Source organism: Sciurus vulgaris (assembly GCF_902686455.1).
Source record: "Sciurus vulgaris genome assembly, chromosome: 8".
NCBI lineage: Eukaryota > Metazoa > Chordata > Mammalia > Rodentia > Sciuridae > Sciurus > Sciurus vulgaris.
Window position 1 is genome coordinate 95,735,582 of NC_136468.1, and position 15,803 is coordinate 95,751,384.

Sequence of the window (15,803 nt, forward strand, 5' to 3'; positions counted from 1 at the left end):
CATGTGGAAGGAAGATTAAGACTTTGAATTTGGGTCATCTTATTTCGGGTCAGTCTGCTTTGTATATATCATTATAGCATATCCAAGTGCTCATGGCTGAAATGAGAGGTAGGAGCTCTTAAGCTTTATGGAATCTTCAGAACCATTCAATACAAGAGGTGCAAAAATCACAGGATTCTGAGGGTACGTTATGTGGGATAAACAGAAGGGAACTAGGTGTCAAAAAATGGGAAATGATTGAGTATGCGAGTAATGCTTTTTCTGATGTCATTCAAATATAATTAAAGAAAAAGCTATAGCATTGTGTTATAATCCAGTGCTGTGTCTGGCCTAGGAGAGGCCAATTGTGACCCCCAAGTGTTACCTAATCTTTCGGGTGAGGAACAAGGTACCAAAAGTTACAGTGTATAAGATAATAGAAGGTGTAAATGTGTACGTATATATCAAAACCACACCATTTTTAATGAAAGAAACTGATATCCACACATTTGTACTTCTGTACAATTTGGGGTAATATATAATTTTAAGCTGTTTACAAATAACATGTACTGCTTCAAATATTACATAAGGTTGATAATACATTTCTAGCAGAAATAAATATATTGCACTTAAAAAGAACTTCATTAGATGTTATTTCATAGTATTATGCTTATAACTTCCTTTTTTCCATAAAACATTTCCCAAGCCCTTCCCCCCACCCCCCACCCACACACTTCATTACAGTGATGGTTCTCACACAGTTCAGTAAGCAAATGAAGACACGGCAAACCATGAAACTGTGACAGTCTACTAAAGAGGCATATCTAATTTCACCCTTTAGGAAATAAAAGAAGTTTTTTTTAGGTTTTGGAAATTAAAAAAACAACAACTAAATACTGTATGTTAATGTGCCAGAAGTAAAATACAAGAAATTGTATTTTTTGTCCAGATATATGAATTCACAAAAGTTATTTACTTATTACTTGAAACAATGAAATGTTATTATCTTATACTTTGTTTAAAAAGAGGCAGGGACTGAAATTATTCAAGAGAGGAACAGAAAGAAGGCTGGAAAATACTTATGGACTGCCTGTCCATCAAATATTTATAAGTGAACCTTTCAATATTTAAGCATGCTGAAGAAAGATAAGAATTAGGATATTTTATAAATGGAATGGATAAGGAAGTAATGAGGGAAAAGTTTTATGATTTTCTAAAGTTTTAAGATTTTGTAACCATTGCTTGTTTACAGAAAAAAAAATTCTTTTATTCTAATATAAAAATTTATATAAAACTCCTTTCAGGTACAACTCGCTAGAGGAGCAAGCTGAATATCTTCTGCCTAGTGCTTTGTCTAGATTTAGGCTATTTTGTTGGTTTAGTAATTATTAATTCCCTACCCATTTCATAATGAAAACAATTTTCTTTAATTAGTCAGTGGAAGATTGAATAAAATATTAGTTTTCTTGTGATGTTATCCTGCACATTGCATCACTGAATTTTTGAAGCTTTAGTTACTAAGTATGGCTGACCTTGTCTGTATATTTAATGGAGTTTAAAGTCATTTCATTCACTTTATTTGAAGGTGATCGGTCTCAGTATAATCCAGCTTTATATAAGCAAAAATTTCATTTTTGTATGAAAAGCAAATGTGAAAGATAGAAATGGGATAAATATCCTAACATCTTCCTGAAAAATTTATAAGCAGTATGAGATGAAGACACTTCAGTTCTAAGACTATTTCCTGGGCTTTTAGAGGGTTTCCTTTTCCTTTTGTTTGGGGGGTGGCTGTGGCTATAGAAACAAAATGACAGAGGTATGGGATAAGGGTGGAAGAGGGGAGATCTTGGAACATCCCAGAAGTCAGTACCTCCTGCAGCATAGCCCTACACAAGGGCACTTGCTAGATAATGAGTCACTATCAGGAAGCAGGATAATACCACCTACTCTGTGCCCACGTAACAGAAATGGTGATTGGCCCTTCAGACAAAATACCATTGTTATAAACTCAAAGGGACCAGCAATGCAATACAAAATCATTAATCTAGACCTTGTTACCTAATAATTTGTGATATGTTAGACACAAGCTGGATAGATTTATTGCTTGTACTGCTAAAGGTAGGCAGAGGGGTGAAGATTTACTAAATAAGTAGAAAGAGTAATTGAACTTAGAATTACTGACAAATGTTTTAAAAACAAATCCCAAATGTAGAACCAACTAAGTTATAAACTAATTCCTTACAGTTCCATCAATCTAGTCTGACAGGAACTCTTTTTAGCAGCACTGCACATTAGCTGTGCTTTTCGATACTGTAATATAGAGGGAAAACCTGAATTTATTACAAATATAACTTCTGGTTGTTATTATTTGATTGGCTTTCCCATTAAGTATATGTTCTTGCAGTCATTTTAGGTAGAATAGATTTGGAATTTTAAATACTAAGCTCCCCAGGGGTTAATAAGAATTGACAACCATAATTACTTGGAATGCCACAGGTGGGGTAAATGTCTACCCCTCAGTTCCCATGACTAGAGTGACTGATTTGCTTGCACTCCGTTTCTCTTGTGCTTTTTCTCTCCAGTTCAGGTAATACCAATGCTTAAAAAATATATCCCATGTAGAATTTCAGGTATCATTTTTCCAGAGCATACTTTGCTTTTCTCTAAGCACTCTACCTAGTTTTAGTCCCATATTGCTTAATTACAAAACAAAGGTTTGAAGTCAGGAAATAATGATACACAACTATATCTAACAAAAAACACATAAGCCTACTTTGAGGCACACATACTGGGAGTGAAATAGTAAATAATTCTCTCATTCTCTTTGAAAAGGAAATTCAGACACAGATTCGCTTAAGTAGACCAGTAATTTATCATAGTATTGAGTATCATCAATGTGAAATAGCTAGCATCTTTTGTTATTCCTGCTTTAGGCAACAGTATTCTGTATTCAGAGGAATACTGGCAACAGGCCAACTATTCAACATTAAGCCCCTATCCCAGCTCTATGAATATTTAGTCTAAACATTAGTCATAACTGCTTTTTTAAAGAAATGTACCTCTGTACTCTGGGAACAAACTACCTAAGGCTACTAAAGCATAACATGCAAGAAGTTAGAAATTAGCCTACAGTATTTGCCATAGGGCTTTGAAATGCTTTGTTAACAGAGTTCATGCTCCTTTGTAAGTAAACTGGAGGATTCGATGAAAAATGGCAAGTGCAAAGTCCAAAACTGGCATCTTAGTCAGCCCATGCCAAGATGCCTTGTTTCATGGACTGGATGTGCCCAAGAAAGGCATTTGATGTGGAGAAGCCTAACATTAAACAACCAAATAAAATCTACGGAAGTCTAATGTGATAAGTATATTGCATTTACCCCCAAATACACTTCTACTGTCAGTAGCAATATTTTCCACCTCTTATAACAGATTCAATACTTCTGCAGTAAGAACAGAGTAGAATTAAAATCATATACAGATATTAAATTAGAGTTTTGGGGAAATTTACTAAGAAGACAGTTTACATCCTGTAGCTGGAATGCATTATATCTGGAGTTGAAAGAGTATTAATTTCATTAAATCTCTATTATTAGGAAAATGAGCGGTTGCAAAATACCAAATGTGGTTACCCAGACAATAAATGCTAAGATATATGATGCTCAAAAATAACAGATTATATAGAATTAAAATATATAAAATATAACTATACACATTAAAAGAAGGCTTAAGAAGATAGCAAAAGTTGAAAAAAAGTGGATGAAGCTCTAATTGACTTATAAGAACTGCCAATATTTCAGTGAGTCATTGAGCTTATATGCAATTTCATATTAGAGACTGAGAATATGGTAAAAGAGTCTCCAGATGTAACACAGCAAAGGAGAATGATAAGTCAAATACATGGGCACATTACTACATATGAGCACACTAAATCATGGCTACCCAAGCATTTAGAATGGTCATTCTCAAATCCCTGTCAATCAGTGGCAGCAGCAACAAAGCAGATTTATCAAAAATAAGAATATGGCCCAATGCATTTTAACATCCATAAAGTCTCCCAAAAGCTGAAGTGAAAATGAAGGGACTTTTGCCTTGGTAGAAAAATTCCTTTCAGAATTGAATAACCATCTTTTTATTGCAGTTGTAAGTGAAATAAAGCCTCACATATCATCATGCATAGGCTTTGGAGTGTTCCTCAGTGATAAGTCAGTAGTATATTTAGAATGCAGCCCCACAAAAATCAGTCCTTAATCTAGAGAGCCCCTTGCTTCAAAACTGTATATGGAAGATTTTTCCTATAACCAGCAAGTAGTTGCAAGAAAGAGAATTAGGAAGAAAGAAGATCAAAGACTGAGCTTGTCAAGTACTGGCCCTTCAATATTGCAAAAAAATGCGTGATGAAGGCTTACTACATATTCATCCACACAACAGGATGCATTAGCATTATCTCAGCTCCTTCCCCAGCAAACTAATACAAAGGAAAACTAAACATGCTTAAGCTACAGCACTACAAATATTTCTCTATTGGCTCCCACTTTCTACAGGGAGAAACTGACTTAAGTTAGTCATATGGTCAGTATGCTATAAATAGTATTGCCTCTTTGAAGAATCTTTTTTACTTGTGGAAAGCAGAAAGAAAACCTATACACACTGATTTTATACATTACTGCATTGACACAGCATTTTTAACTAAGGAATAAAGCACCTTAACATTCATCTGCCTTATATTATTAAGCTTTCTGGGTAAATTGATGTCTTATTAGTTGCAAGATTTAGGCTGGCTAAGAACTTTATTTTGATTCTCTTCGGAACCTAAGAGAGGTTCCCAACTTAGCTTCCCTAAGAGATATTCTCCCAACTACAGATGAATCCTGGTCCATGGTGCATTCCCTTAGCAGTAGGTTTTATTGTGAGTCCAGCTCTCCTCTTTAATAGGTCCCATGTGTCTTGGAGAGCCCCTGCTCTAGTACTCCCCATCCCGACCACCCAACCCTGCCTATATTTCCATACTCATTTGCGCATTCTGGATCTAGCTTCTCCCCTTTTTAGAAGAGTCATACAAATGGTGTCATCACAGCAGAGGAGTGGCGTAGTCCCTGGATGGCAGCATAGGGCCCCTGTTGAAAGTAGTGATGATACCGTGGCATGTGGAATGAAGGGAACGTTGGACCACTCCCTTGCATGGAGCTGGCAATGGCTGATGGGGTCAGAGGCATCCCCAGCCGGCTATATGGTGGCAGAGAACCCTGTATGGGGTGAGGAATGGGTGTTGCTATGGATGCTGTGCTGGTGCCAAGAGCAGTCAGAGACTGTGGGTGCTGAAATCCAGGAAAACTGGAAGAAGATGATACCCAGGAGCTGAGAGACAAATTGTCAGATGTTGTAAAGGCTGACCCTATGAGGAAAAAAAAAACAAGCATTAGACTGGAATGACATTATCTGTAAAGATCTATTTATTTTCAAAAATATTTAGTAAATCTGTGATTTGAAAAGATGGATGCACATGAGATTTGTCATGGGCCAAATCTACCTTTCTAGATACAACGATATCATTTAAACACTGCATGAAAGAAAGCATTTACTAACTGAAAAAAGTCTTAACTCACTAAATGGCCTGCATCTTCCCACAGAGTGGTCAAAACACTAATACCTTGCCAGAAGGTGATGAACTGATGCCCTGGGACTCCATATATCTACTGTGTGTTCTAACCTTTGCAGTATTTTCATAAGGAAGACTGAATGTCTAAGTCTTGACAAAGCTACATGAATTCCAACGCCACTTATGAGAACCTGAAAGGAAAAGTTGTCCTACACTGCAGCACCTAAAAGTTTAAACAAGAATTGACATTGAATTTTCTGGCTATATTAGCAGTTTGTGTAGATTAAGTAATAAGAAATATTCTGTATTTTCTCTGATGATATCATCCATAGTTTGGACAAAAACAATGTCAGAGGTTCTTTCCCCATACAAACAACCCAGTTCCCAGGAAGGAGCACCTCTGGCTTCTTTTCTAGGGACATCCTTCCCAGGTGGAGGGGCTCCTCCCTAAGGCAGGGAAACTCGGTTCATCCTTCCTCTCACTGCTGGGGCCACGACTTCTACATGATGCCCTGCACAGCACAATCTTTTTTTAAGTGTTTTCCACTTTTTTCTTTGATCCTAATAAGACATTCCTAATGTACTTAGAGCAGATATATTCCTTGATTTTCAGATTATATAGCTGAGGTTCAGAAAGTCTAAGAAATTTTCCCCCAAATTCAACAGCTCTTTGGTAATAAATTGCAGACAAGTACCCCCGACCCCTAAGACAAAGACTCAGTGTCCTTTTACTAGAAAACAGTAACTTCAGGAAGCATTAATCACTTAGAACTTGGGTAAATTAATGAGACGTGGAGATCAGCATTAGGGACTGTCCCCTCCTGAGAAGGCCTCTGAAACCCTTTCCTGACATTATGTACCCTGAAGACAGTCCATCTCATCAATTACCTGCCTTCGTTCTCCTTTAGGAACTCTAGCTTACAGTGGTTCACAACCCCCAAAGCTGTCTTACCTCGATTTTGTGTTGTCTGAGTCTCATCCCCCAGGACATCCTCTTCTCCTCCATAGGTACGGATGGGTGAGCGGGCATAGGAATGCTTCTGGATCAGGCTCTCCACACTTTCCCTAGGTTACAGAGTGGTAAATCATGAGTTCATTACAAAGGTAAGTACTCAGATATGGAAGGAGCTCTTAAGGATAATTCACTAGTCAGTAAATCTGTTTTTTCAGCCAGAAAGAAACCAACTACTTCAGGGAAAGAACATTCAAAACATGTACGTGTGTTCTGTTATACAGTGATGACTCAGACATGAACTCAAGTGCATAAATGCAAGCACATATAACTATAGGGTAAGAGCAATCTCCTGAAACCCTGGATGATGTAGGACAAGGAGGGGAACAAGGAACCATGATACCTGTCTACTGGAATATAGAATTTAATGATGTAAAAAACTTTGTGACAGAAGAGGGTCTGTTGTGAATCTTCTAATTGAGTTCATGAGCTAATGAATACAAAATACTTAAATGATCCAAACTGCCCTGATTCAACATATGACTAAGTGTTAGCAAAGAATTCAAAATATCGATCATAAATATAACTTAATGTTCCCTAACAGATCAAACAAATAATGATAGTATATGACAATATAGATAGTTTGGATAATGTACACTTTGAGATCCTTATTGCTTTAAGACTGAAAATTACAGAAAAGCTGTGAAGGAGACATAAATGGCCAGTAAGCTATTTAAGCCCCCAGAAAAACTGGTACATTATCTTTGTAGATGATCTTCCTCTTACACTATAGTCTATGAACCAAAGAATGAGGTTAACTTTAAAAACAAAAATTAATTTTGGTACTGGACAATTGATCTTCTGCTATTATAAAAAAGGGTATCGAGATTTTAGCCACATAAGTTCTTGGCCAAAAATGAATACTAATAACACATCAGTTTGCACAGCATATATTTTGGGCCAAATGACAAAGAGAGGATTTAAAAATTTATGTTGGTAGTAAATTTCATATTGGCAGAATAAGAAAAACAAATAAAACATACTAGCTTTTCAAAATGTGACTCTCATCATTTAACATAGATATGCCTACTTGTGGAAAAATACTATCTAATTCATAGTGCATTTGGTGTTCTAGAAAGCTCATGTACATATACAGATGAAAGAGGTAGTCTTCTGACTAGAATAGAGGATGGGTCTACTTCTCAATCCTCCATTCTGTTCTTTTAATCTATTTGTGATCTTGATAGCAACACTGTCCTGATTATTGTAGCCCAATTAAAGTCTTAAAATTAGCCAATATTTTTTTCAAAGTTGTTTTGGTTATTCTACTTCCTTTGTATTTTAATGTGAATTTCAGTATTACTTTATCAATTTCTTTAAAAAGGCCTACTAGGATTTTGATCAGAATTGTGTTAAATCTATAGATTTAATTTGCAGAAAACTGACATATTGAGTCTTTTGATCCATGAACCAATATATCCTATTTAAGTCTTCTTTCTCTCAGCAGTGTTTTGTAGTTTTAAATATGTCTTACGCATCTGTTGTCAGATTTATCCCTAAACATGTTTTACTAAATATTGCTTCTTATTTTGATCTAATTGTTCATTTATAATGTTATTTTTTGTATGTTGATCCTGTGACTTAACACACCTATTTAGTAGCTTTTTTATAGGTTTGCATTTTCTATACAAATATTTGTGATGTCTATGATCAGAGATAATTGTACATGTTTATTTTCCAGTCATGATGGAGTTTAATTTTCCTGGCTTACTGAAATAGCTAAAACTGCCCATACAAATTTGACTTCACAGTGGTAAGAGTGAACATCCATGATTTTTCCATATCTTTGAAAAAAATCACTTAGTCTTTGACCATTAGTTAGACCTCAGTGTTTTGTATATGCCTTTATCAGACTGCAAAGTTCCCTTATATTCCTAGTTGGCTGAATTTTTACCAGGAATGGATGCTGAATTTTCTTAAATGCTTTTTCTGTCTATTGAAATGATCAAATGACTTTTCTTTTTAGTTTGTTAATATGGTCAATTTTATAATAATTGGACTTCATATGTTAAACTAACCTTATATTCCTGAGCTAACCCCTAGTCAGTCATAATATATTATTCCTTTTGTTGGACTCAACTGCCTAGAATTCTGTTTAGAATTTGTCCATAATATTTATAAAGTATATTGGGCTATAGTTTTCTATTTTGTGGTATCTTTCTTTAGTTTTAGCATTAAGGTATTACATTGGTCTCATAGAATGTTTTAAAATATTCCCTTTTCTTCAATTTTCTAGAACAGCTTATGTAAAATTGTTATTATTTCTTCCTTAAATGTTTGGTTCAAGTCACCAGTAAAGTAATTGCACCTGCAGCTTTCTTTTTGAATGGCTTTTAACTAAAATTTCACAGCTATCAGATTATCTGTTTCTTTTTGAATGATACTTAGTAGTTTGTACCCTCAAGAAATTTGGGTATTTCATTTAAATTGTGGAAATTATAAGAAGTGTTCATAATATATGTTATATAATAATATCCCTTATTATCCTTCTGTTTAACATCTGTAGAATCTATGGTGATATTACTCCTCTCATTGATAATGATTATTTGTGGCCCCCACCCCTTTTTTGGATCAGTTTGGCTGGAGGGTTATCAGTTTTATTAATCTTTCCATTTGATTCCATTGATGTTCATTATTGTTTTCCTGTTTTTCTATTCCATTGATTTCTACTCTAATACTTATTATTTCCTTTCTTCCACTGAACTTGGATCTTATTTGCTCCTTTTGGCCTAGTTTCTTGAGATGATAGATGAGGTAATTGATTTGAGATATTCCTTCAATTCTAAAGAAGATATAATTTCCTCTAAATACTTTTTAGCAGCATCCCACAAATTTCTATACGTAGTATTTTCATTTTCCTTCAGTTCAAAATATGTTCTGTTTTCCTTCTTGATATTTTCCTTGCTCTATGGGTTGTTTACATGTGCTACTTAGTTTCCAAATATGTGTGAATTTTCCAACTGTCTTCCTGTCATTGATCTCTAATGTAAATCCATGTCCACTGTGGTCAGAGAATATATTATATAAGAGTTACATGCATTTAAATATATTGATACTTGTGATACAGAGTATGGTAAATTTGCAAAGAAGATATTTGGCTTATGTTGAATGGAGTGTTTTCTAAATGTAAATGGGGTCAATTTGGTTAATAATATTCAAATATTCTGTATCATTACTCATTTTATGTCTACTTGGTCTACCAAATTTCTAAGGATGACTGTATCTTTGTCCTTGTAGTTCTGCCAAACATGAATATTTATTATTATGTGCATAAACACCTAAGACTGCATGTCCTCCTGAGGAGTGGAAACTTTAATTAGTATGAAATGATCTCTTTGTCTCTAGTAACATTCTTTGCCATGAAATTTACTTTGACATTAATATAGCCATTCTGGCTTTCTTTTGATTAGTGTTAACACATTAGACCATGTTTTTCTATTGCTTTACTTTCAATTTATGTCTTTATATGGGAAGTGTGTTCCTTGTAGGCAACATAAATTTGGTCTCCCTTTTTAATTCAAACTGAAAACCTCTACTTTTTAATTGAGGTATTTAGAGCATTTATATTTAAAGTGATTTTTATGTGGTTACCCTGAAATATATTAGCTTTTTATTTGTTTCTTATTTGTCCCATCTGTTCCTTATTGCCTTTTCCTCTATTTTTCCTTCTTTATAGTTAAATATTTATGATTCCATTTCGTTTCCTTTGTTGGTTTATTGGTTCCAACTTTCTTCTGTTATGGTGGTAGATTTCTTCACATTTGTAGTACGTGTCTTTACCTTATCATAATTTATCTTCAAGTTAGTTATTATATCTTCAAGTATGGTATAAGAACTTCACCAATCCCCAGCAGTGCCCCCCTGCAAAATCATAATATATTCTAATTTCTCCTTTTCAACCTTGGTGCCATTCTTGCCAAACATTTTGATTTATATAGATCCCACTCTGAATTATTATAATTGTTTAAATTGTTAATTATCTTTGTTAAAATTATATATAGTATGAAAATATTTGATCTACTTATCCAAATAGTTATCATTCCTGCTGTTCTTCATTCCTTTGTGTATACCCAGAATGACATCTAATGTAATCCCCTTTCACCTGAAGGACTTCATTGAACACATCTGTACTGGAGTTTGTTTTAGCTTTTGTATGTCTGGGGAAAAGTCATTATTTTTCTTTTGTTTTTTGAAAAGATATTTTTTCTGGGTATAGAACTCTAGATTGACAGCCCTTTGCTTTCTTTTCTTTAAAAATAGTCCTTCACTGTCTCCTCACTTTGTTTCTGTCAAGAAACCTGCTCTCATTCTTATCTTTATTCTTCTTATTCTAGAACTTATCTTCTTGGATATGGGTAAGCTACTTGGAAATAATTTTGGGTTTGGTTTTCAAAATATGTGATATAGGACTGGACTCCCTTTCAGCTGAAAGCTAATCTTTCTTTGCTTCTGAAGCAAAACCCTCCTAAGCACTCTACCAAATGCCATGTAAATCACAAAAGTTTTCCACTCCAGCTGGTTGGAACAGGTACTTTTCCCATCCCTGAGTGAACACTAGGCACTGTTTGTTTCCTGCAATGTTTGCAGATGCTTCTATGTAAATAAAATGAGTGAATAATGAATAAATGAATATATAATACATATATATATATCCATCCAGACATACAGACATGTATATGGTGAATTGCCACTGTGAACAATGCATTATTCTAGAAATTGCGGGGATAGCAGTAAACAGAGCATATAAACTTCCCTGCCTACTAAGGGAGGAGAGTTGGGGTGGGGAAGAGAAATTCCATAAATTAAATGATAGTGCTATGGAAAAATAAAAATAAAAAATCAGAGAATAATGATAAGAACTGTTAGTGTGCACATTAAGCGATACTGAATTTGAATTACTTCAAATAGTATCTGACACATAGAAGATACTCAGAAAACATCAGAGCCCTATAAAAGTATATCTAAAACAGACAAAAATATTTTATTCTCTAGATTGTTTTTCCAATTCTTCTACCTCTAATTCATAATAATTTGACCCAAACAAGAGAATTTTTTCAGTGATTAAATATTAAAGTCAGCAGAGAAATTGTTTAGAATGTTTTTTGCAATGTTACTACAAAATGATACCTATCATATTAACATTTTCATGAGTAAATGGTAAGCTTTAGTTTGTATCACTTGATTAAAACTATAATCTATTTTTTAAAATTCCTTGAGCAGACTTGTTGAAATAAAAATTTCATCGTGGTGACTGTATTAAGTACATAGATCTACTTCTTGATCAAGTTATCCCACTTCTGGGTATACATCTAAAGGAAATGAAATCAGCATGCTGAAAAGATACCTTCATGCCTCTGTTCACTGTGGCACTATTCATAGTAGCTAAGATATGGGATCAACCTAGGTACCCATCAAGAGATGAATGGCTAAAGAAAATCATTCTCTGTCTCTCTCTCTCTCTCTCCCTCTCTCTCTCTCCCTCTCTCCCGCTCTCCCTCCCTCCCTCCCTTCCTCCCTCCCTCCCTCCCCCCTTCCTCTCTTTCACACACACACACACAGTAAAACTATTCTGTCATAAAAAAGAAATCCTATTCTTTGCAACAACATGGACATTACTGGAGGTCATTATGTTAAATGACCTAAGTCAGATATAGAAAGACAAATACCACTTGTTCTCTCTCGTGTGGAAATTTAAAAAAATTTTGATCTGAATATAGAATAGTGATTACTAGAGATTGGGAAGTGAGGACACGAGGGTAGATAAAGACAGACTAGATCTGATAAGTGTACACTGTATACCTGTGTTGAAATATCACACTGAACCACATTAACATGTACAATCCATGTTAATAAAATAAGTTAATGGAAAGGATAATTTAGCATGACATGGGCCCTAATTAATCTTCTAACTGCCATATATTTAAGTCATTATATTCTGAATGTTGAACCTAGAAGTTTTAACACTAATACCACTTGCTCAAGGATTTAATCTACTATAATATTAGAAAGTGACTAATTTTGGATAACCTGTTTCATTAAGAAGAAGAAAATCAAATGACCTGGACAACTCATAATAAAATGAAAATTATAGCAAACATTCAAGTTGGTGTCCTTTTGAGAATGAGCCACATGTTATCTTTTAATATTTAAAATAAAATTAGAAAAGAATTAGGTGATTGTTTTAGTATAAGCAAAATTTGTTACAATATCCTAGAAATGTTTTCTTTGGAATAGTTATAAACAGATGGCCATCAAAGAGCCCAAATTATTGATAGTATATTTCTAAGGTATATTCATCTTTCCATAATTTGTAGACACAATTCTACATTCAAGCATTGAAAGTCTAAATAAAGTATTTGCCTCTCCAAAAGTGCCTTTTTATATAAGATCATTTAAACATCTTTCACATACCCTCAAAAGAAAACTCATTTTCCAAATGACACAATGAATCACTGCCTTGTGAAACCATTCTGCTTTTCTATAAAAAAATACATTATATTCATTTTGTCCTTGCTAGATCATTGGTATCATTACTTATGCTAGTCTCTAGGAAGGGAAAAAAAGGGATTTTATCGAAGTGATTTACTTGTGTCAGGCCTGGAAGTGAACTGAAAGCAATGGCAGTTCTTATATAAAGGATAGCATAATTGAATTATTGCCTTTTAAGTGATTGAATACAGTGGTGCATATCAGAGCCATCTCTTCGGAAGACGTTACAAAAAGTAGTCAGCCCATGTTGTTTACTTTATGTCTAATCCCTATTTGCAGCAGAATGAAAAGTGCAAAGAACTTGTGTAGCCTGGAAGCCTATTGCAAGGATTTCTAAAATGCTGTACCCTCAAAAATAAGGGATGACTCACCTAATAGGTTAAGTGACTTAGGTCTTTCAAGCTATGACAGTATCTTGTCATGCTGAATTCTGTTTATATCCCAGTGCAAGAGACTTTAGTTCTAGTAGATTTACCTTTGAATTTAAAAGTTAAATAAAATGGATACCATTAATGAAGGTTAGCTTTTTAGCATCTACTGTTGAATTACTGTGAGACAAAAGAATATATTATTCTCTTAGGTGATCTTTAAAAGAACTATTCTGACTACTTTGTAATCATCAAGTCCAGGAATGATAAACATTTCAGAGAAACAATCAGAGCTAAAGATGAACAAAATAGAGGATGGTGACAATGATTTTCATTGCTTCTGTCAAAATGTTCAGAACTACTTCAAGTCATTTGGACTACTCATTCAAATTCTAGACACAAGCAACACTCTCCCAATCTTGAAACTGGCTGCCCTTCCTCTATCTCAGAAATATCTCAATGCTCAAAAAACAAAGCCTTCCCTTTCCCCTCACCTTCTCCTCCACATTACCACCGTTCCGAATAAATTCCTCTCTTACTGTACTTAACTAGATTGATAACAGTTCTGTGCTTGCATTGACTGTCTTCACTATTGGACTACTGGCCCCAGATCAGGAAAAAAACAATGCTTTCTTTGTCTAAGCAGGGATTCTTAGACTTGGTGTGCATCAGAATCACCTGGAGGGTTCCTCACCACAAACTGTCCAGCCCCACCCTTGAGCTTCACTCACTATATGTCTGGGGGATGAATGTGATGTCTCATGTGTTTCCAAGTGATACTGATGCCACTAGCATGGAAGCCACACTAAGGAAACCACTGCCCTAGGAAGCAGTTTAGGAGTGTGTTTGCTGGAGCTGCTTAACTTGCCCTTCCTCTACAATGTGTCAGCTGTGTGCTTGAGGGCAAATTACTTCACTTGCCCATGTCTCCATTTCCTCATCTGTAAAATGAGGATTTCAATATGATCTCTTGAAGTTATGTTTATGTGAATTCATGCACATATACAGCTTAATTATTACCTAGCACATAACACAATTAAATTTCATTATTACTAATGAATATCAAGATCATGTGTTTAAAAAGCTGGTTACATAATTATATTCATTTTATATGAAACTGACACTGCCAAGCTTTCCATGCTTCATTTAAACCTTCCTTCCTACAATATATTCATTCTTATGTATATTCTTATATATATTCTTTCTGATATATATTTTTTGTATATTCTTTTTCAGTAGTTTTTAAAATTTTTTAATTTTACTTGTTCTAATTAGTTGTACATGACAGTAGAATGCATTTATACATTTTCATAGATCATACATAGAGTGTAATCTCATTTTTTCTGATTATACATATTGCAGGATCACATCAGTCATGCAGTCATACATGCACATGAGGTAATAATATCTGTTTCCCTCTACTATCATTCCTTTATATATTCTTTATAGTGAATACATATACTATATATATTTTTTCTGATATGTATAATTAAATGTTATTTCAATTTAAACTTTAATTTTCTCTTCTAAATATAGACCTGGCAAATGATGTGTTCAGGAAGAAAATGTCAAATCCATAAAAATCAAACCCAACTTTTGGTAAACAAAATCTTTAAAGCTGTTGCTCATCAACTTGTTCAAATTTATAACATGTCTCACTGGGTCTTTATAAATAACTCCTTGTCACAGTATTTTGCTAAAGATTTATGCAGCTATATTATAAATTATAATATATCAATATTTGTAGCTTCCACAAAATACTTGATAAATGAAAACTTTTAGGTAATACAATTTTAGATGTATTATAAATCATTAATTTTAATTTGAAAATCAAAAAATATGCAATCAATTTTTGAAAAACAAAATAACTAAATTAATCTTTTAAAAAGCTTTTAGACTTTATTTTTATTTGACTAAATCCTATTGATTTTTTCCTTTCCATAGTAATATACATTTCTAGTTTTATGTTACCATTAGTAACTTAAATAATGTTTTGGTGAAAAAAATAAAAACCTAGTTTCGTAAGTCTTAGGGCTGTGACAACTAGAACTAAGCTTTTATGCAAGGTACAGACTACTCAGCCTATAAATAAACTTCACTAAACCGTGAGGCAGGGAACAGACGTCCTTTAACTCAGATAGAAAGACACCAGCAAGAACAAAGCAGGATTATTCACAACCATAAGTCAACTGTGAGCAACTGCTACTCTAACTCTCAGACTTTTTTGCAGTTTTGTAAAGCGAATGTTTCCTCTTAAAAGTTGTGGATAAATGAGTAACCTCTTAAATGCAGGAAAAATATTTCACTAGTTAAAGGAGTTTGTGGTGAGACTCCTCCTAAATCATTGAAAAAAGAAATT

General features: G+C 34.1%; 1 protein-coding gene across 1 annotated transcript in view; it reads right to left on the reverse strand.

Annotated features, from left to right (window-relative positions):
- Window positions 1-439: 439 nt before the first annotated feature.
- The window catches only part of TBX20 (T-box transcription factor 20), a 48,104-nt gene continuing 32,740 nt past the window's right edge, over window positions 440-15,803 (reverse strand). The window contains exons 7-8 of the mRNA XM_079151158.1: window positions 6,528-6,640; window positions 440-5,371 (exon numbers count right to left, since the gene is read on the reverse strand). Of these exons, the coding sequence (XP_079007284.1) occupies window positions 5,031-5,371; window positions 6,528-6,640 (454 nt within the window). The 3' untranslated portion in view covers window positions 440-5,030. The remainder of the gene's footprint in view (window positions 5,372-6,527; window positions 6,641-15,803) is intronic.